Consider the following 21,744-nt stretch of genomic DNA (forward strand, 5'->3'; position numbering starts at 1 on the left):
GAGGTGGGGCAGGAAGCCCCGCAGGCCCCTTACGCTCCCCCGCCCCCCACAGGGCTGACGAGCAGCCAGGCGTGGGATTCCTGGGGCCCCTGCCCACGGCCCCTGACCTGAACCCCCCACTGCCTTGGCCTGCACTAGCCAGGCCTGCCCCCCCAAGTGCTCCCCTCCAGGCCCTGATAGACCCCCTCTCCCCTAGCAAGACAGCCAGACACCAAGCGGGACCTACCTGCTCCTGCTGCTGCCGGGCCAGCTCCATCTGCTGCTGCTGCTTCTCGAACAGCATGGCAGCCATGTTCTTCTGCTCCGAGTGCGCCGTCAGGAGCTGGTCCCGCAGCGTGGACAGTTGGTGAATCATGACCAGGAGCTGGAGCTCCTTCTCCGCCAGGCTCTCCTGGGTGCCTGCTCCGCGGTAAAACAGCCACCAGGGAGAATTGTTGTTTTTCTGTCCATCTGTCCACTTGTGCGTCCACCCACTCATCTGAGTTCACTGGGCAATTGCCAGTTCCCAGGCCCCTGTTAGGGGCTGAGTGACAGAGAGGATGGAGACACGACCCTTGCCCAAGGGAGCTTGCTTGCTGTCTGAAAACCAGCTGCCCTAGAAGGTTCCCACCCGCAGCTGCTGCTTCTAGCCCCTGGAAATGCCGACAGTAGGACATATCAGTCCTGCATCCCTCCTCGGATGTTCTCAAGTGCCCCAAGCTGCAGGGTCAGCAGAGAGAACTATCCCACAGGAGAGGCCAGTGGGACACACTGCTCAGGCCTTGGAGCAAGACACAGGAGGCATGGGGACCCAAGGGTTCAAATTCCCACTTCAGCCCATCCTGTCCGGGGGCGACTGGGCAAGTAACTGGCCTCCCTGCCCTTCGGTTTGCTGAGCTCATGACGGACGCTGCCGGGCCAGGTTGCAGAACCCCCCGTCTCAAAAATCACTCGGGGAGCCTTTGAAAAATACACACGCCCAGGCCCCCTCCCCTGGGGTTCTCATTCCGCAGGCGGAGTGGAGCCTGGGCATTGGCCTTAAAGCTCCACCTGGGGGTGTGACCGACCACACTAGGAAAACAGCCACACTCACGAACCAAGCAGCAGCCCTTGAATTCACTTAGTGAGGTCCTGGTGGCCTAGAATTAGTCTTCGGCAGGGAAAGGGCACGTCCAGCTCATTTGATATACAGTTAGATCTGGGAAGTGGCAGTGACATGCCTGAGGTCGCAGGGGTCCCGGTTTAGAGTCCAAACCCATCCTCACAGAACATGATTCCCATCAGGCCTCTCCTGACACACAGGCCAGACTGAATACTCAGTCCCCAGGGGAGGGATGGTGCTGACCCCCCGGGCTGGGCAGGAACCAGAGGGGCACAGCCCAGGTAGGAGGGGACACCAAGAGCCTGCCAAATTGCCCTACAGGCCCAGACTCCATGGCCAGGCTGGGAGAAGGGAAAGAGTTCAGACACCCTCCCCTGCCTACCCACATGGGCCTTCACCTTTGACATCTTTGGTTTCCACAGAGCTCCTTCCCAGAAACCTCTCCTTCCAGTCACTGGACAGCAGCTTCTCGATGGCGGGCACGACTAGAAGATACCAAAGGGATAAAGAGCAGCAGTCAGTCCCAGCACCTCCCGCCCCATGCCCACCTCCAACCGGGGCAGACATCTCACCTGTTTTATTTTTATTTTTTCCAAGATTTTATTAGAGCGAGCGAGAATGCATGAGCACAAGCAGGGGGAGAAGCAGAGGGAGCAGCAGACTCCCTGCAGAGCAGGGAACCCGAAGTGGGGCTCGATCCCAGGACCCGAGACCATGACCGGAGCCGAAGTCAGATGCTTAACAACCGAGCCACCCAGGCGCCCTGAGACAGCTTACCTTCTTTTAAATGTTGGCTGAAGTCTAGCTTCTCCTGGCTTCCAGAGGCGGCCTCAGAAGCTCCTGGTCTCTTGGGCTCTGGGGACCCATTGCTCTCGGGGGAGCTGCAGTCCTACAATACACACTGAATGTCACTGTCACCCTCAAGAGAAGAGGGCAGACTGCAGGGGTATGGAGCAGCCCGGGGACGTGCACCCGGCCCCCTGGGCAGGGCCCTCCCTCCCCACCTTCCCAACCTTTGCTCTGGCTTTGCTAGATACAGCGAGGGCACAAAAGGTTTGCAGACCAGAGCCCTGGATTTCAGTCCCGGCTCAGTGACCACGAGGTGCTTGATCCCACATGAGACTCTGAACTTCTCTGAACCTGACTGACTTCCCTCTTCTGAAAATGGAAATATTAATACCTCCCCGGTCAGGATTGTTGCTGGGATCAAGTGAATGCACGTGAACGAGGTGCGCTGCGGCAGTCGAGTGGCGAGCGAGCTATCAATCATCACTCCCTTGCACACAGCCACACCTGCAGCTGGGTGGGCGACTCCTGGGGACCCCCCCCCCACCTCACTCCTCCTTGGGACACCACCACCCCCAACTCTCCTCACCGGAGTCCTCTCCATTCTGTAAGGCCTATCTCAAGGCCCTACTCCTCCAGGAAGTCTCCCCCATCACTACCCCGACCCCTCTAACCTCTCCCAGACGCCTCCAGGTTGGATCCCTCCTCGGGGCCCTAAAAGTCTCATTTTCTTTCATTTGGTTTTAATTACACATTCCCCTTTTTACAGCTCTTGCGTGGAATCGGGATTTTTAAAAACCGCGAGTCCTTCCTGCTCACGGAGTTCGGAGCGCCTTCATTTAAGGATGAGGGATCGTGCGGTCTATTAACAGCGGCTGATCTCAGGCTCGGGTAATAAGGCTGATTTTCTCAACTCGTATGGTAAATACACTCTGAGCAGATGTATCCTGTCTCTCCAACCAGTCCTCCGAGGTAAGGATGGTCACACACGGGTGAGCAGTCAGTATCAGGTGAGCACGTGTAGGAGTGAGACCACGGACCGCTCAGACAGGTGGCCTGACTCGACTTGGCAGCCCCTCCCCACCCACCGAAGTCTTGCCCCAGAGAGACATGTTCTGCCTCCTGTCTGGCCCAGCTAGGGGACTGGGTGCCCGCCCAGCCTCAAGGAGACGCCTTGGGTGGGTGTGGGCTATGGAGGCAAAGTGGGGACACTGACCCAGGAGCCCCGGGGAAAGTGCCAGGCACCTGGGCTGGAGCTTGGGAGTCAGCACCATCCTGGGGAGCCCGGGCTGGGTCTCCGGGCTGGGACTCAGCTGCAGTGGCCGAGCCCTGGAGGGCCTCATGGCAGGGCTCCTTCTTCCCTTCCGACTTGACGGTGCAGTTCACCATGGTGCCAACGCCATCTGGGGCCAGCTGGGCAGAGCCAGGGCTCCTCATGGACATCCTGGAGGAGAAGCAGAGGGAAACCGACGGTGGACACAGCATCTCCACCCTCACCAAATGCAAACTTCCATTTGGAGCCCACGGTAGAAAAAAAAGATTCTTTAGTCCTGTGCTTTTTTTTTTTCTTAAATAGGAAGGTCTACGGCCAACTGGGCCCAGCCTTCGGCAGGCCCTGCCTGTTCCCATGTTGGAGCTGGTTGGCTGAATGGTCTACCAAAGGAGGGCAGAGATGGTCAACTGGCAGTTTCTGAGCCCAGCAAAGTCAAAATTATGTGTGTGTGCGTGTATTTGTAATTAGCTAACAAAATTTTAAAATCATGAGACATCACATAATCTGGATTTGTGCTTCTCTTGATGTTGGTCTGGCACGACAACTGGCTGGAATTAAGTAGCAGGTGCCCCTTATGGACAGGCCTATTTTCCTTAGTCCCTACCACTCCCTACTGCCCCCCAAAAGGGGGAGCAAGTGTCAACTACCCTATATATAATCTTTTTTTTTTCCTCTTAAAGATAAAAGTGAACTATTTTTTATATCCATGTATCTACCAAAAGTAGGAAAATAAATAACAGGTGAGAGATGTAGGGCTTGAACAAAGCTATTTTTCTTTATCTAGATAGTGTCTCTCATTTAAAGTCTCTCTCATTGGCCCCTGTAGGCATTTGCAATCCCAGCCGTAAGCAGCCTCTGCACTCCCTCTGCTCCCCCCCTCACCACGGCCTGGGACACCAGGAATGGGATGGGGGGGAGGTGAGCGCCGGTGGTCATGCCAGGCTCAGAGCCAAAGCAGCAGAGGCCCCCAGCTCACCTGTTCCCCATCCAAAGTCACTGTGACAAGACCAGCGGGGACACCCAGCAGCAGGTTCCAGGTATCCCAAGGTCCTACACCCGCTACGTGACCTTGGGTCAGTTACTGAGCCTCTCCACACCCGTTTCCTCATCTGTAAAATGGGCAGTCCCAAGGACTAGGAACTGCTAAAATCTCCTTGTTTAGAACACCGCGTGGCACTAGTAAGCACCCCTTGTTAAAACAAACACTGTAGAAATGCAGTCCCTACGAGGGACCCACAGTCCAGGCATGGCCTGGGGGATTGCGTGGGAGTTAGTCACGGGTCACCCGCAAATCAAATTCTGTGGGTAGAGCAGGAATGTAGTTTAACAAACCCTAAGGCGATTCTGATACCCTCTAGTTTGAGAAGCACTGTTAAATAAAAATCTAAAAATTTTTGCACGGGCATTACATTTTTAGGAGGGAATGTAAGGCAAAAAAAAATCAGATATAGCAAAACATCCCCTAAAACGGAACTGCAGGTGTAGTATTATATATCGCCTCAACTCTGTACAACAAAATGTTTGTTGTAACAGAGGAGTGAGGCCATGCGCGGGATACAGGAGTCCCCGTGCAGTTATTTTATATTAAACCGCGGAAGGGACGTTATAGTTGAGTAAGCTGTGTTTGGTTTGATGCCATCTAGACCCGAGCCGACTTCTCCAAAGGGCGGGGTGCCCTGGGGGCCAGCATGGGACCCCGGACCGGGCACTGCAGGGTGAGGAGAGCAGGCAGCCCTGACCCTACGAACGCTGGCCCGGGAGAAAAGGCTCGGGGATCCGGCTCTGGGGTCCGGCCCCGGTGTCCCCTCTCACCACGCAGGGGCCTGGCCGGCGTCCAGGAAGCGGCCGGCTCGGCCCATCCGGGCCCAGGGAGGGGCGCCTAGCCAGGCCCCGGGCAGGGGGGCCGTGGGGGCGGGGCGGGCAGGGAGGGGGTATTATCCCGAAGCTGAGGGCAGCAATTACATAACAAACAAGCCCCGGGCTCAAGCTGTGAATTAATCAAACCGCTGAAAATAAAACCTTCCTCTCAGGAACTTCAGACAAAAGAAATGAAAACAACCAGGCTGGCGGGAGAATAAAAGGCCGCGGGGCCGAAAGCGGGACAAAAGGGAACCAGACAATAGGGTGTCGGACAAAGGCAATAAAGCCAAAGGAAGTGTGACAGGCGAACAATGCGGGCCTGTGGGCTTGTGATCCCCGGCCGCTCCGCGCCACCTCGTCCCACACCCACTGCTCGGCCGGGCGTGGGCAGGCCACCAGGTCGCCTCCTAGCGCCCCACTTGGGTCCTAAGAGGTTTTCGCCTCCATCCTGCCCCAACTTCGTGGCCTTCCAGCTCCTACCTCAAAGCCTGTCTCCCACTGCAGCCCGAGACCCCCGAGGCGCAGCAGGGCTCATGCTTGGAGCCTGGGTGGTTCGGGCCCCTGCCTCCCCAGAGCAAGAGGCTGAGCGGCCATCCCCCCCCAGCCCCCCCGGGCTGAAGGTGGAGGCAGAGGAGCTGATTCACAGCCCTAATGAACTCCAGGCCTGCACTGCCCACCCCCAGAGCCGCTCATCACCTGCAGCGGCGGAGCTGGCAACCTGGCCAGTTCCCATGCACTGCACCCCTGTTTCCAAGGCTTAGGATGAAAACCGGAATGTAACCTAGCTCATTAACAGATGGTTATTGATTATATGTTGAAATTATAATGTTCTGGATACATGGAGTTAAATAAAATACTGTTTTCACTTGTTTCTTTTTACACTTCTTAATGTGGTTACTGGAGAATTTTAAATTACGCATGAGGCTCGCACTGTAGCTCTGTTGGAAAGTGCTGCATTCGGACATCTCCCTTTGAGCGCTGATGGCCTTTTTACCCACACTTAACCCCCAAGAGTACCTCCAGCTGGGCACTGGGGATTATCTTTATATTGGGGAGCTTGCCTCCCGGGGCTCCCCATGGTTCATCCTGGCCTCTGGCACAGCCCCCGCCCTGCCCCCAACAAAGAAAATGACTCCTAGGGACCAGCCAAGCTGGCTTGGAGGTGTCCAGTCTGTTCACCAGGGTGTGGTGCTCCCCAAATAACCCTGCCAGATCCTGCTGCCCAGACAAGGCCCCTTCCATTTCCACAAGCGTCTGCCTCAACTTCGGGCACTGGCTCTCGGCTGGTCTCTTGGGACCCATTTGTCGATGGAGAAGCAATAGCCCAGACCTGATGGGCTCCTCCTTCCCTCCCTCTCGAGTTCCTGGAGCACAGGCCAGCTCAGAGAACAGCCCCTTTCCCTACCCACAGAGAGGAGAGTCCCTCGTAAAGGGTCAGCGCCAAGCTCTAGACCCTCACCATCCCCCCATCCCGCTCTCCTTTCTCTGAGTGTAGAGCAAAAGCTGCATGTGATAAAACTAAATGAGGAGAGAAAGGAGAACAGGTGGCTTCACCTCTGCAGGATACCCGGGGGATGGTGGGTGGTCAGTGGTAGAGGCTGTTGGGTTCCCCAACCTGGATTCAAATTCTTGCTCTGCCACCGGACGACGTGTGTGACCTTAAGCAAGTTAATTAATTCTGAGTTTCTTCTGTCTCCTCATTCGTATAATGGGTATAAGAATCCCTGTCTCACCAGTGCCCATGAAGATGAAATAACAGAGTATCCATTAAGTTGTCATATAGCCCAGGATACTCCTAGAGTCAGGTGGTTGAGAGAAAAGTTATCAGAGGTCAGACAGACCTGGGTACGTGCGAAAGACAATTCTGCCCCATCAACTGCTGTGCCATCTTAAGTAACTTAACCTCTCTGAACTCATTTCCCCCTCAGTAAAATAAGAAAACCCAATATGAAAGGATGAGCCTTCCAGTAACACTCCAGACTTTATAATAGGTGCCTGTTTTACATTCTTAGGACCCCCTAAACTTGGCCTTCGGGGTACTTATCACAGTTGGTAAAGATACCTTTACATGATTTGTAAATCGTATATTTCCGACTGGCCCAGTAGCCTGAAAACCCACCCAACACCCCCCACCCCAGGGCATTGTGGAAACATACCTGTTATTGCTCATCACGGTAGCCCCCGAGTCTAGCACAGAGCCTGGAGCACAGCAGGGGCCCCACCATCATACAATAGAGTATAATTCAGTTGGGCAACATAGCACAAGGCAGGCCTGGACACGTAATAAAGTGACAGCTACTACAAATCTCCCAACTTATGATGGGGTTATGTCCCAATAAACCCACCGTGAGTTGAAAATATCGTCAAGTCGAACACGCAGTTACCCCACCTAACCCAGCAAACGGCACGGGCTTCGCCTAGCCCACCTTGAGTGCGCACTTACACAAATCATCTAAACCAAGCCTACTGTAGAATAAAGTGCTGAATGGCCCACGTGACGTACTGAATACTGTACTGAGCACGAAGACAGGCACAGTCATTGCGAGTGCGTCTCGTGGCGGCCTGGGGGCCGTCGCTTCCACGCAGCATCGTACTGCAGAACTGCCAGCCCGGGAGAAGATCAAAATTCCAAGTATGGTTTCTACTGAATGCATAGGGCTTTCTGACCATCATACAGTTGAAAAATCGTAAGTTGAACCGTCATCAGTCAGACCGTCTATGTTATTATGCACCAGAAGCTGCTCTCTGCGCTACATTGCCCACCCCACCCCCACCCCACCGGATGTCCTCAGCTGCCCCTTCCTTCCATCTAAGCTCTTCCTAGGAGCGACCTAAACCCCCCAAGCACCAAAGCCAGTCCATTTCCCTCTGCCTTTACCTTGGGACAGGTAAGAAACACTTCCCACACCTTTTGTAGCCTACTGGAGTCTTTCCAGAAGTCTCTTCTTTTGCAGAGGCTAAAAAAGCCCCTCCCATTCCTTTACCCCTTCCTCAGCACGCTCCATGCTTCCCCTACCCACGTGGTTTCTCAGGAGGTCTGAGGTCAGCAGCCACACCGGCCCCTCTCTCCAGAGGCCTAGAAGCCCAAGGAGCCTGGGTGCACAGGAGCTGAGTTACCGGGCTCCCCCAGCTCCCCCCGGGTCCTGGTCAGAGGCCACAAGCCTACAGGACATTCGGGTCAGCCACCCAGCCAGGTGGAGGTGTTCCTGGGAACCGGGTCTCCTCCCTCTTGCCCAGCCTTAATCATATTTTACAAACGGAGAAACTGAGGCCCAGGGAGGACCACTTTCAGCAGTACTGCTTCGGGGCTAAAGGCAGAGCACGGGGCTAAGGAACCAGCTAGGATATGGATCAGCACCCCTGCTCTGCCCACCCTTCCCTTCTAAGGTGCCCACTCCCCAGGCCCCCCGCCACCTTCCCTCTTGGCCTTATCTCTCACCTGAGCATCCGAGAGAGGCGAAGGCCTCAAAGGGAGATACGGTTCAGGCCATCCTCACCCCTGATGGGGCAGGGCCTTGAGTCTGTGAGCTGGTGGCAGAGAGCCCCGGCACCCCCCCCCCGAAACCCAGTGCCCAGCACAAGGCATAGAGAGGCACCCGCGCTCCACAGGGCCAGCGGCTCAGAACACAGCTCTTATAGGGCAAAGCTGACTGCAGGTGCCGGTCCTCTCCCTTCTCTTCTCCCAGCAGCCAACCCTCTCCTGGGCCCTCCGACCCCCACCCACAGGCGCACGCGCAAGAGCCCCCTTCTACCCAAAACAAATCACCAGCCGCTTCCTCTCCCAATCAGCCAACGACCTGGCCCAGCTGGACTGGAATCAAAGGAGTGTTCACCCTTAGCCCTTCCTCCCTCTGTAACGATAGCCCCCTCCCCCCCCCAAAATATCTAGATGCAGATAAAGATAGAGATAAATTCCAGTCATCGGAGCATGACGGGTGACTCAGACCCCGGGGGTACAGGAAGACAGCCTAAGCAGACCCCCCGAGGAGGGCCACGACCTCACTTCCCCACGGGGCCCTCACTAAACCTACAAAGTCCACTGCAGGCTCCCACTCCCAGCTTGCCAAGTGGGTGGTGCCAAAGGGCACCGGCGGGGAGGGAGCCACCCGGCAGGGGTGGGGCAGGGCCTGAGTCCCAGGGGAATGTCACTTCCTCCCAAAGCCCCAGAGAGTTGCGAGCCTCAGGCAGCCCCGAACAATAGCCCGAGGCGTGGGTGCCCAGAACGGTGCCCCAGTGCCACATCCTGCCATTCTTCTCCCAGGCCGCACCCCGCCACCCTTCCTGGCTACGCCCGATCCTATCTCTGATGTTTACTCAGCGCTGGGAGCGGGGCTGGCTACAGGCTTGGGGAAGAGCTTTCCTGAGAGGCCCCTCTCACCCTGTCCAGGCTCCACGGGCCTCAGGGGTACGAGATCCAGGGCGTGCGCTGGTCTAGTCTAGCCCGGCTCAGGAGACAGCCACGGCCAATATCCCCTGCCCCTGGGCTGTGCTGGGCAGGCCAAGGTGGTGTTCACCTGGGAGAGCAGCTGATCCCAGCCAATGGAAACTCCATCGGTTCCCGAGTGCCTGCCCTCCAGCCTGCGAGAGCCGGCAGCCTCCCCCGGAACCTCCGGCCCAGAAGCCCCGATCCAGCCCGAGTTCCCCCAACTGCCAGTTTGAGCTGTACCCCGGCCCAAAGGCTCAGCGGACTGAAGGAGCTGGGGAGAGACTGGAGCTCTGATGGTCCCATCCGTGGCCCCACGCGGTTGTCCTGGGTCTCTGAGACACCTGACTCTCCTCCCAGGCCAGGAGGAGAGTCTAGGAAAAGAGAGGGGACACACTAGAAGTGCTGGTGCGGCCCCCGTGGGATGCACGCCTGCCCCACCATCCTGGGTAAAACAGAGAAGTTTACCAGGTGTTTCCTGGAGTCCCTTCTTTGGGGGCCCGCCTGCCTTTAGGACTGCATGCTGTCTCCAGCCCACAGTGCTAGGGACCCCCTGCAGTCCTGTTCTTGTCTCCCAGTGACCAGGTCAAAGCCCGTGTCCTGCACAGGGCAATGTGTCTCGCCTCCTGCGCCGACCAGACCCAGCCCAGGGCTGGCACACAGCAGAAATGCCGCAGCCAAGGCTCAGTGGCTTGTCAGAAGCCTCCCTTTGGGGATAGCCCTGAACGTGAACCAAAGGAAGGGAGGGCCAAAAGAGCTTTCAAGGGCAGAGCATTCCCTTGGCTTGTAGGCACTGAATCAGGGGCTCACCATGCATTTCCCCATCCTCCCCAAGCCCCTGCGCAAGGGGCACCTGAAGCCAGGCCTCCGTGAGGCCCAAAGCGAGGTCTTTCCCCACAGGCTGACACACCATCACTCCCTCTACCCCAGACACCAGGACCCAGTCCAGCACAGACAGATCTGCTGCTGTCTTCCCTGCTCACAGGATTCTAGTTGGTTTTGACTTGAGTCGTGGCCAAGTAAGAATGAGTCAAAAGAAATCAAGGCTGCTTTGAGAACTTGGAGAAAAGACTCGACCTCTCAAAAACTTCGTTTCTTCATGTGTAAACGGAGATCCCAATGCCTACTTTGATTAGAAGCTAGCAGATACTCAGAGAACCTGGCACAGAACAGAAGCTCAGCGAAGGCGGGAGGGAGAGGCCTAAAGCAGGAAGGAGGGCCCCCCCTCCCCACGCTGCCTCCCACCCCGGGCAGTCTGGCAAGTCCCAGGCTCTCCCGTCCCCAGCTCTCCGGGAGACAGGAGGGCAGGGGTGCCGCTCTGGCACTGCTGGGAAGTGTGCTGGCACCGCGGAAAGAAAATGGTCTTTGTGGCCGCCAGGACCTGTGTTTGAAGCCTGGCTCCACCGCATACTACGAGCTACTGGCTGTGGGACCAACGGGAGGTTTCCCTGTCTCCATCTCTAAACTGGAACAAATAGTAATGATCCTGCAGAATCACTCAGAGGACCCAAGGTCATGTCTGTAAAAAGCAAAAAAAAAAAAATTGCTCCCTGAACACTCCCCATCACCCTCTGGGGAAGCCTCCCCCACCCGAGTGGCCAAACACGCAGAAGACCCACAACCTGAAGGACAGTGGGGCCTGTCCCCCTCCTCCTCCACCTGCACCCTGTAGGTCTCTCTCCCTCGGGCCCCGTCTCAGCACCCCGCCTGGGCCGCCCCAGCTACCCTGGAATCTCCGCTGGCAGGTGCCCACCCTGAGTCAGGCACCCAGGCTCCACACGGTGCGGACAGGCTGAAAGAGCCCCGAACTTGCCAAGGAACCCCCACATCCCCAGCGCCACTGCTTATCTGTCCGTGCCACCCTGCCTGCCCTTCCCCAGCCCACCACACAGAAGCTCTAGAGCACTGAGGAGCTCCCTCACTTCCTCTGGAGCCCAGGCGGGTGAAGTGTTGTTCTTATGAACCCCGGCAGTCCCCTGCCAACCCCAGGAGGGGACAGGGGCAAGTGGGAATGGCCTGAACACAGCCGGGTTTACCCACCAGACCAGAAGAAGTCTCCTTTCGGCCAGGAATTCCCCCCTACCGGGGCTGCGGTGGGCCGGGCAGCTCTCGGCTCTTGCTTGGTGTCAAGTCTAAGCCCCGCGGACAGAGTCTCACAGTGTAGGGAGACACGGCGGCTCTGGAGACTCCTGCGGTCGGTTCAAACCCAAGCATCCCTCTCACCAGTGGCCAAATCAGGCCAATCACGCCACTCTCGAAGCCTTCGACTTTGCTCACCTACAAACGGACTAGTCACATACAGCCCACAGCATGCTGGCAGGGAGGAAGGAGGGGATACAGGACAGCTGAGCCGAACCACTGCAACGGGCATCCTCATCAGAACCGAAGCCGGAGGGTAAGGGGAGGAGGCACCCAGCAACCCCGGCTCCACGGACGAGCCCAGCGGATGTCTGAGACTTCACCTCTTCACACCTCAGATGCTTCACCTGTAAAGGGGCCAACAAGACCCAATTCTCAGGGCTGCTGGAGAATTAATCAGTAATGTGTATGGGCGGTGCCCAGCGGGCTCAGTCAGAAGAGCATGCAACGCCTGACCTTGGGGTCCGGAGTTCGAGCCCCACGTTGGGTGCAGAGACGACTTAAAAACATCTTTAAAAAAAAAATAAGTAGTGTGTATGAAATATTCAGAAGGATCCCTAGCACCAAGCAGATGGGCACTTCATCTTCTTGTGGTTGAAGGAATGAATGAATGCGGGGGTCTCCAGGGAACCTCGGCCAGCAGAGCGCTCAGCCCAAACCAGTATAGGTTTCAAGAGCCCCTCTTAAAGTCATTTCAAGTATCAGCCCCCACACATCCATAAGCCCACGGCCCCCTCTCCAAGTCGGCACCTGCACCCTGCCTGCTGGGATCCCCGGGTTCAGGAAAGGTATCTGATGCCTTTCCCTCTTCCTGACTCAGCCACTCACTGCAGGGGCAGAGACATGGGTCCGTGATCCAGATGGGTATTTCGTACAAGAAAGAGAATTCTGCAAATGCCGGTCACCAAGAAGGCCACCTGGCAGTGTGGACAGGAAGACAGCCTTGAACCCAGCAGGCTGACCGGCATGCAAATAATCAGCAAATCCGCCTCGGCCTCATCCTCTCCTCCCTGGGATGTGCCTCCCCCCAAGGCTCGGCGGAAGATACACCTTGAGGGGTCTGGCGGCTTCCAGAGCAGCTCAAGCGTCTAGCTCCCCAGCTTGAGCAGATAATGGAGAAACAAGGTGCCCACAACACTGCAATGGGGGGGGCGGGCAGCGGCCCGGGGGCTGGACCTGGAGACACCGGCCTCACCTTTGCGCACTGGCTCAGGTCTGCCGCCTCCCCCATCGCCTCCCCTTCCCCCACCCCAGGCTTCGGGTGCGAGGCCACCTGTGCCTGGGGTAAACCTAATCACCACCATCTCCCCCAAGACAAGCTCACTCATCGGAAACCCCAATTCAGCAGCTCCTGCAGCACTCATTCTGCAGGCGAACAAAGTGTTCCGTTCTTTTTCTCTGCAAAGGCCGTGTTTCCTCTCCCATTATCTACCCCATCGACAGCCAAGCCTGCCACAAAAGCAAGATTTCTTCTTTCTTTTTGTTATTTTCGTGGTCCCCTTTATTTATGGGTGGCTGTTCTTTCTTGGCTTTGGCTCCTTTTCAAAAGGGCAGGGAAGCAAGGGGAGGAGGGGTACAATAAGGTGTCTCTGATTTCATCCAAAATGCTCACCGAGCGGTCCCCACATGGTAGCCTGCACCCCAGTCTGCCCGGGACCCCACCTGGCAACACCAGCAGCCTCTGGAAATGGAAACCGGACCACCTCAACCGAAGAGTCGTATCTGGCAACGGGGTGGGAAGAGGCAGAATTCTGGGAAGGATCCTGACACCTGGAGCTCACAATGCTAACGATAAAATAATAAGGGGGATAGTCCAAATATCTGACGGATGATGGGCATTGACCCATCGCAGGGGCCTCCTGGCACAATCAGGTAAGTTGGCAATGCCAGCCACCGTCAGCTGGCTGCCACGCTGGTGTGGATCCGCTAAAGAACCCCCCCCCCATCCTAGCTAACGTTTACTGAGCCTCTGCTATGTGCCAAGCAGTGCTGGAGTCACCTTCACATCTATTATTTAGTCTTCACAGTAACTGCCTGGGGTACACCCATTTTACAGATGGAGAAACTGAGGCATAGAGGTGATCTGAGCCCCGCAGTCCAGTGTCAGAACCCAGCTCTCAATCAGACAACAGGAAGCGAGCAGACAATGTGTTAAGTGTCGTCTTTGGGGATGAGCCCTTTGAATTCTTTTAACGGTCCTGTGAAATAGTTACTATTATAATCTGTCACTGATGAGGGGACAGAGGCTTAAGGAGGTTTAAGCAACTGCCCAAGCAACACTGTCTTCTCTGCTGCAGGCCTGAGGTTTCCAGAGCCACGGAAAGTCTCCCTCCTGCACCCTCCCTCCTGCACCAGGAGACCAGGTCAAGGCACGGGGTGGGGGGGGGGGGGCTCAATGCGGGCTCCCCACACCACTTGCAGACATAAAATGATTCGAAATCGCCAGCGTCCTACCAGGGTATCTTCCAAGGGAATGAGGGGCAGCACGCGAGAAGGCACAGGGCCACTCCAGCCCCTGAGCTCCCTTGCAGTCACCGCTTCTTTGTCTGCCCGCCATCTCTCCAGGCCACCTATGCCCACGCCTCCACACCTGCTGGCCTCCCATTCATGCCTGCCTCCACAGCATCGGCAGAGCCGTGTGTCCCGCAGTCCCTTGCAACACATCCGCCTAATGAAGGGTTGCACTCATTCTTATTTTCTTATCATTTTTTCCCCTGCATGTAAAAGGGATGTGTGCTCATTGTAGGAAATCTGCAAAATTTAGGATAACACAGAGAAATTGAAAGCCGCCCGTTTCCCGTCAATCTGGAGGTGGCCACTGATCAGAATTTGGCAGATTTCCATCAAATCTTTGTTCTATGCATAGTTTTCTTTTTTTCCACTATTGAGCTCATAAGCAAGTTTTATACTATGCCCCCCCCCACTTAATATGTCTATCCGAGGGTGTTTTCATGTTCCTAAAAATCAGAAATTATTGGAAACTCTTTTTAAGATCATCTTAATATTTGCACCTCTCCCCATCTATGACGGCACCATAATCTTTGCACCCAGTGCACAGGGTTGAAATGGTCCAGCTCTTGAGAAGTTTCGTATTACTGAAACCTTCTCTTCACCCTCAAGGTCACGCACCCTCCCCACACCTCCGGTGGGTCAGAGCCATTCTGTTCCTGCGACAGATTGGAAGGAAAGCACCCTGACCATGAGTGGACAGAGCAAGGCAGCAGAAGGACCTCACCTGCCTCCTCTTGATGGGCTGGGGACAGAGTAGCAAAGGAAGTACAAGATGGAGGGTGGAGGCCAAGATGGGGGCCCGGAAGCTTGGGCCCAGGGTCTGACTGCTCCTGCTACGGGGAGGGCCTGTCCCAGCATTTCTCAGGGCCTTGACTTCCCCTTAAAAAGATGGGAGAACCACACCCACTATGATGGAATTTTTTTAAATTATTTATTTATTTTTTTTAAGATTTTATTTATTTGACAGAGAGAGAGCGAGCACGAGCAGGGGGAGTGGCAGGCAAGAGGGAGAGGAAGCAGCAGACTCCCTGCTCGATCCCAGGACCCTGGGATCATGACCTGAGCTGAAGGCAGATGCTTAACCAGCTAAGCCAGCTGGGCGCCCCGATTTTATTTTTTTTTAAAAGAAGCATCGGCAAGGGGCGCCTGGGTGGCTCAATTGTTGGGCGTCTGCCTTCGGCTCAGGTCATGATCCCAGGGTCCTGGGATCAAGTCCCACATTGGGCTCCCTGCTCAGCGGGGAGCCCGCTTCTCCCTCTCCCTCCGCCGCTCCCCCTGCTCATACCCTCTCGCTATCTCTCCCTCTCTCTCAAATAATTAAATAAAATCTTAAAAAAAAAAAAAGAAGAAGTATCAGCAAGGATGTGGACAGTTGCTGGCGGGGATGTAACATGGTGCGGCTGCCGTGGAAAACCACATGGCAGTTCCGCCCAGAATTAAACATACAACAACCGTATCTTCCAGCTACCCCACTTCTGGAATATACCCCAAAAGACTGGAAAGCAGGGTCTTGAAGAAATATTTTTTTTTCTTAAAGATTTTATTTATTTATTTGACAGAGATAGAGACAGCCAGCGAGAGAGGGAACACAAGCAGGGGGAGTGGGAGAGGAAGACGCAGGCTCTTAGTGGAGGAGCCTGATGTGGGGCTCGATCCCATAACGCCGGGATCACGCCCTGAGCCGAAGGCAGACGCTTAACCCCTGTGCCACCCAGGCGCCCCAGGGTCTTGAAGAAATATTGGACACCCATGCTCATAAGCATTATTCACAACAACCCAAAGGCGGAAATAACCCAGCGTCTACAGAAGGACGAACGGATAAAGGGTGGTATATGTGCGGATAGAGTATAGTTTACATATATGCATATATACATAGGACTGTTGTCAGCCTTTTTAAAAGGAAGCCAATTCTGACACATGCTACAACATGGACGAACCTGGAAAACATGATGCTATAGGAAATAAGCTGAACACAAAAGGACTAACATTTGATTCTGCTTATAGGAGGTACTTGGAAAAGTTAAACTCATAGAGACGGAAAGTAGAACAGAGGTTACCAGGGGCAGGAGCGGGGGAGGGGGAGCTGTTGTTTAATGGGGACAGAATTTCAGTTTGGGATGATGCAAAATTCCGGAGAGGGACGGTGGGATGGCTGGACGCCGGGAACGTAAAACGTGCCCCAAACCATACAATTAGAAATGATTAAAATGATAAATTTTGTTATTGCATCTTTTACCACAATAAAAAAAAAAAGATGGAGAAGATGAAGCTGCTAATAATTTACACTTTCCTGGCACCTTTAATCTTGCAGATGGGCAGAGGCAAGAGCATAAACACAGCCTCACAGACTAGGGACTCATGTCAGACCGGGCGTCGGGGAGCGGCGGGCTGGAGACGGGCTGCCTTTGGAGAACCCCATGCTCACAAAGCCATAATTAACATCACTAATTGAAGTGTCTAGAAAAGGCCAGCGCCAGACAGTGCCAGACCTGCCCCGCCAGCTAGAAGGCCTTCCCCTCATGCCTCCCCCTCCTCCAGGAACAATCGAAGGCTTCCACCTGCCAGACAGAGACAGGTGTATATGGAGGACCCCTCAGCAGGGAGGGAAGGGGATCTGGGGGCAGGAAGAGGGGGAGAGGGGAAGAGATTAGGTTCCCTTAGAGATTAGGTTCCCTTAAAGTCGGGTCCTTGGCCTTCCCGGAAATCCCTTCCTCCAGTGTCCTTAGGGTGAGTTTCAAGGAAAGCACTGGGCCGACACCTGGTTTCCCGAACAGATCTGCCCCGACTTGCCGTCCGCACCTGGGCGACTCATCCTACCGCTCTGGGCCTCCCTCAGCGTCCATGTGGAGAGGACACAGTGACAGTGGTCCAAACGGAAGGTCTGAGCTAACAGGCAGAGGACTGGGGGACGGATGGGACAGACGGACCTGGGAGAGGAGGAAAGTAAGCAGGGACTCATCCCCCTTCTCCACAGACACTGGCTTGAAGGCCACCCACGTCATCCTTTCCTCCTGGATGAGGGACAGACTGGGACAAAAGTCCCATCCAGCCCTAAGACTGATTTGCTATTTCCATTTTCTATTACTGGTGCCTTTCCTGGTAAAAATATCACAGTTCCCACTTAATCGAGAACACATCCCAGGGTCCCAGGGTCTCTAAGAGCTGCCTGTGCTCTGTGGCCACGCTGACGGCAGTCCACCACAAGGGACCCTTGGGGACTTTCTATGGAAACCAAAAGGCCACCCGGCATCTTTGCCCAAAGAGGAGGAGAGATGAGCTTCCCTTCCCTGCCCCTGCTTCCCCAGGCCCTCCCTCAGCCCCCATTGGACCATCAGAGCCACTGTTTCCCATCCCCCACAGCCAGCTGCCCTGACCCAGGAGGTGGGGGTCAATTATGGGGTCACTGGAGGCGCCCAGCTCAAAACCAGCTCTGGCGCTTAGGAAGAATTTAACCCTCTCCTTCCCAGCTCATGACTATCGGCCGTAACAGATACACCTGTATGGGGGGAAACATAATTGCCGAGGGGATCCAGACAGGCCCAGGTGAGAATTCTGAGTGCACAGTGGACACGGAACTGGATTTGGAGGCCGAGGGTCTTGAGCTGGAGCCCTAGCTCCGACACCAACTCAGGATGCAATCCTGGGCAAATCCTAATTCTCTGAGCCTCAGTTTTCCTATCTGTAAATTGGCAGTCCAAATACACACCACCAGATTGCAAGTGACCTCAGCACAGTGACTTTCTCAAACTGCCAAAGCGCTTCATACACCTGGATGGTTTATAAAGCCCCATACAAGGGAAAGGGACCCAGAGGCTTTTAACTCACCGTGGGGCCCGGACACACCACCCAATTTCCCAAGGTCTCAGTTCTTCCATTTGCACATGGAGTGAATTATTACTTCTTCTCCCAGAGATAAAATTTTAAGTGGGGGAGGGCTCCAAGGTCTTCAATGCCGTGGAAATACAAGAGCCGCTAAGCCCCTCGTTTCCACTTGCTGGCTGCAGCCCAAATCAGCAGAAAGATAATCACACAGGGATCAGAACAAGCTCAGCATTTCACAGATATTTTCAGCGGCAACAAGACCCATTTTATAGATGAGGCAGCTGAAGCGAAGGGGCAGAGGCAAAATCCTATCTAAGATCCGCCTGACTCCACCTGCAAAACCATAGCACAAGGAACCTGGAAAAGAGGCTGCTACCCACCGGCCGGCCAAGGCCAATTAACCCTCTCCAGCAGGAGGGCTGGGCGCCAGCAGGACAGCCTTCACTTCCGGCCAGGTCCTCGCAGGCAGCCCCTGAGCTGCCCAGAGTCCAAAGGTTGGTTGCAGGTTGTTTATTACTAGGAATCATTACAACTCACCGGTAGTTGGGTCTTGTGACCGTGCTTCGTTCATGCCTCGAGACAATCCCAACTACATGTGAATTTCATAGGGGCGACAAAAGTCCATCCTACCTGGGGTCGAACTGTTCCTCCCTCCGTGACAGGTTTAAGGGACGACACTAGGCCAAGGACAAAGAGCAGCTGGCTCGGAGCAGGGCGGTCATTTCTGCTACACCCAGCAATGCCCCCCCCTGCACTAGTGCGTGACAGACCCTTCACCCCCTTTCCTGGGCTCCTCCTTTGCACCTGCCGGGTGGGTTCCAAGCCCCACCCCTGCTCCCAACTTCTGGAACACCTGGGGCAGCGGTTCTCACCCTTGCCTCTCGGAGTAACGGAATAACCACGGCAACAATGAGGGCAGCAAACACCGGGTAAGATTCCGGCGTGCGCGCCGACGCTGCTCTGACATTTCCCACCTCGCCAATCCCTTCCACTGAGGCCTCCCAACACACGGCACGACCGTAAGCAGCAGCGCACGGCTGCGGACACCGACGCACAGAGAGGTGAAGTAACTTGGCCAGGGCTACACAGCAAATGCACCTGTGTGTCGCATGTGAAGAAGGAAAACTGTGGAAGGTTGAGGGAGGTGTCGGGGCCAACAGTCCATCCCCGCCACACCGTGGAGAGGGGCTCCTCCCCCTTTCCCAGATCCCGAAGGCCGTGCTCAAGACCCAAGGGAGGGCTGTCCGCACATCCAGGCAGGCCAGGAGAGCCGCACCTCTCCCACCCCAGCATGAGCCCCAAAAAGCACCACCACGATGGCCACCATCCTAGTACCAGCTCCCACTTACTGGAGCCGTCTACACTCCCGGCCCTGTCCCAAGGCCTGTAATAGGTAGATCATTTGATTGAATCCTTTTAACCTTGTGAAGTAGGTATTTTATTCTTCCTGCTTTGTAGGTGAGAAAATCCGGCTCTAAGAAAGTTCTAGTATTTGCCAGAAATCACACAGCTCAGAAGAAGCAGAGCCAGCACTCAATCCTGGGTCTATCTGACTCCACCTCACAGCCTTCCAACCCAAGGCTGAGGAGGCGGAAATGGCTCCATCAGTCCTGGCGCTCTGGCCAACTGGGCTGAAACGCGTTATTCCCACAGTGCCGCTGTTTCCTAGGATTCCCTGCTTCCCCTCCCCAGACAGATTTCAGCTTCCCTGTGGGCAGGGTCTGGTCTCCTCTCCCTCCACCTCACCCAATCCCATTCACACGCGAGGGTTTGGTAACGCTTATCCATCCCATGACGATCACATTTGTTCAAAAATATCAGACCACTGCCTTTTAAAAAGACCTCTAGTGATTAATAATTCTCAGTCCTGAGGCGCCTGGGTGGTTCAGTCGGTTAAGTGTCTGCCTTCATCGCAGGTCATGATGCCGGAGTCCTAGGGGTCCTGGGATCGAGCCCCGAGTTGAGTTGACTGTTCAGCGGGGAGCCTGCTTCTCCCTCTCCCTCTGCCCCTCCCGGTACTTGTACTCTATCTCTCTCTCAAATAAATAAATAAAATCTTAAAAAAAAAAATCTCAATACTGAACAATGTAAAGTTTCCATTTGTCAAGAAATGGCACATGCTGGCTTTCCCAGGAACGTTGGCCACACTTATTTACTTGGGCCCTGGCAGGACCAAAGCCGAGGGAGGCAGCCTGAGTCCGGGCAGACAGAGAAAAGGAACACCCCTCCCCCCTCGCTCCCCCAGGGCCGCCAGCCTCAGCCCCACACCCTGGGAGCCCACTAGCCCTGGCAGGGAAATGGAAAGTTGTCTCGATGACCAGATGGTTCAGCATGATTTGAGGCAGCAAAAATGTCTTTGAATGGAAAGCAAAAGAACAGGGTTCTGTTGGAATTTTTCACAGAACAATGAGAGAGAAGTTTCAGTCTGAATGAATGAGCTAGCCATTCTGAACGTTCTCTGAAACATTCTCTGGTTCCTCATTGTCAACAGAGTCCTAGCTCCTTGACCTGCTCTGACCTTGGTGGTCTTTGCCTAACTGCGATCTAAGCTGATGCCCCCCCCTTTTCCACGCCGTGAGGCTCAGGGTGGGTAGCTCAGCCACCGTTGTTCCTTACAGCCCCTGGCACAGAGGTGCCCGACGAACAGTCTTCTCAGTAGGACACAGGGGTGGCCAATGACCCCCAAGTCAGGTGCTGGGCCCACAGCGCGCACTCCAGACACACTTACTGAACTTCACCGCGCAAAATCCAATCTCGTCGTTCATCCTTTCAGGAACCCCTGGAAAGAGCCTGGAGCTAGCTGGGGAGGAGGGTATCGATCAGAGAACAGAGGACAAGTCACCCGTCTCGGGAACGAGCGGCCTGGCCGTCAGCTGTGTGACGAAAATAAAAAGATAACAGACCAAACCTCATAGCTGGAAACCAGGCCCATTCTCTCACTGCCCAACACACACAGTCTCAGCCCTGGCTCTTTCCAGAGTCCCACAGAAGTTTCTCTCCTTCCAGCAAATCTGCCCTTCAACAACCATCCAGGGGCACCAACCACGCGCCTGGCTGGGAGGCAAGTAACTCACTGGAGTGGTTCGCTCTCCCCAGCACAGCCTGAGCCCCTCCAGCCACGCGGCAGAGGCCAGGGCAGCGAGCACCGCCGTCCCTGACCCTGAGAAGCTCTCCTGCCACTGCCACGTTCTCCGCCCTTTGGCACCAGGGACCCCCTGGAGGACTCTGACCCTTTGAAGAATGGCCAACGCAGCTCCATTCTCGTCAAAGCCCAACAGTTGGGAGGAGAATGAGGGGACGTCAACGGAAGAATGGGATCAACTTACGTGCATGGGTGGAAGAAGGGGACCTGCTTCCAGGAATGGGGACCCGTGAGGCGTCCAGGGGGGTGTGGCGGCCAGCCTGGGGGAGAAGGCGCCACAGGCGCTGCTCCTGCCCTCCGCATCGTCTTCCGGGACCCCAGCAGCACAAAGCCCGGGCACCCGCAGGGCCCTATCTACGGCCCGATCTCGCGGCCACCCAGCTCAATTCCATCAGCTCAGCACTTCTGCAGAATGGGTGGGTTGTTCCGCCGGCGCCCCGGGGCATCTTGCTGGCTCCCCTCTTCCGGGGTCCTCTCACGCACTGCTCTCCTTTCTGGGCCCGTATCTTTTCAGACCTCCTCTCTTGAGCTCTACGGCGGCTCTGCTCCGAGCCTCACGGCCCTGACCCCACTTCACGGAGAGAAATCTGGAGCCCAAGGCTCAGCGAGCATTTAAGTGGGGGGGGGGGGAGCCCATTCGGCCCGCTAACAAGAGCCATTTGGGCTCACATGCGGATGCCAAGCCTTCCAGAAGGGCTTCTCCCCAC

At 55.6% G+C, this 21,744-nt stretch overlaps 1 protein-coding gene across 9 annotated transcripts in view; it reads right to left on the minus strand.

Moving 5' to 3' along the window:
- SOX13 (SRY-box transcription factor 13) overlaps nt 1-21,744 on the minus strand; it is a 44,271-nt gene that overhangs the window by 8,489 nt on the left and 14,038 nt on the right. For 6 of the 9 annotated variants that reach the window (XM_045787588.2, XM_087856888.1, XM_045787589.2 and 3 more), the window contains 4 exons: nt 3,113-3,311; nt 1,859-1,970; nt 1,480-1,566; nt 227-399 (listed from right to left, as the gene is read on the minus strand). In XM_045787588.2, the coding sequence (XP_045643544.1) occupies nt 227-399; nt 1,480-1,566; nt 1,859-1,970; nt 3,113-3,310 (570 nt within the window). In that variant the 5' untranslated portion in view covers nt 3,311. Of the gene's footprint in view, nt 1-226; nt 400-1,479; nt 1,567-1,858; nt 1,971-3,112; nt 3,312-8,439; nt 8,860-11,700; nt 11,910-20,623; nt 21,216-21,744 lie in introns of those variants that run through there. The other 3 variants (XM_087856882.1, XM_087856893.1, XM_087856878.1) reach the window with 3 other exon arrangements.

Source organism: Ursus americanus, chromosome 2 (genome assembly GCF_024610735.1).
Source record: "Ursus americanus isolate L20-20 chromosome 2, mUrsAme1.1.p, whole genome shotgun sequence".
NCBI lineage: Eukaryota > Metazoa > Chordata > Mammalia > Carnivora > Ursidae > Ursus > Ursus americanus.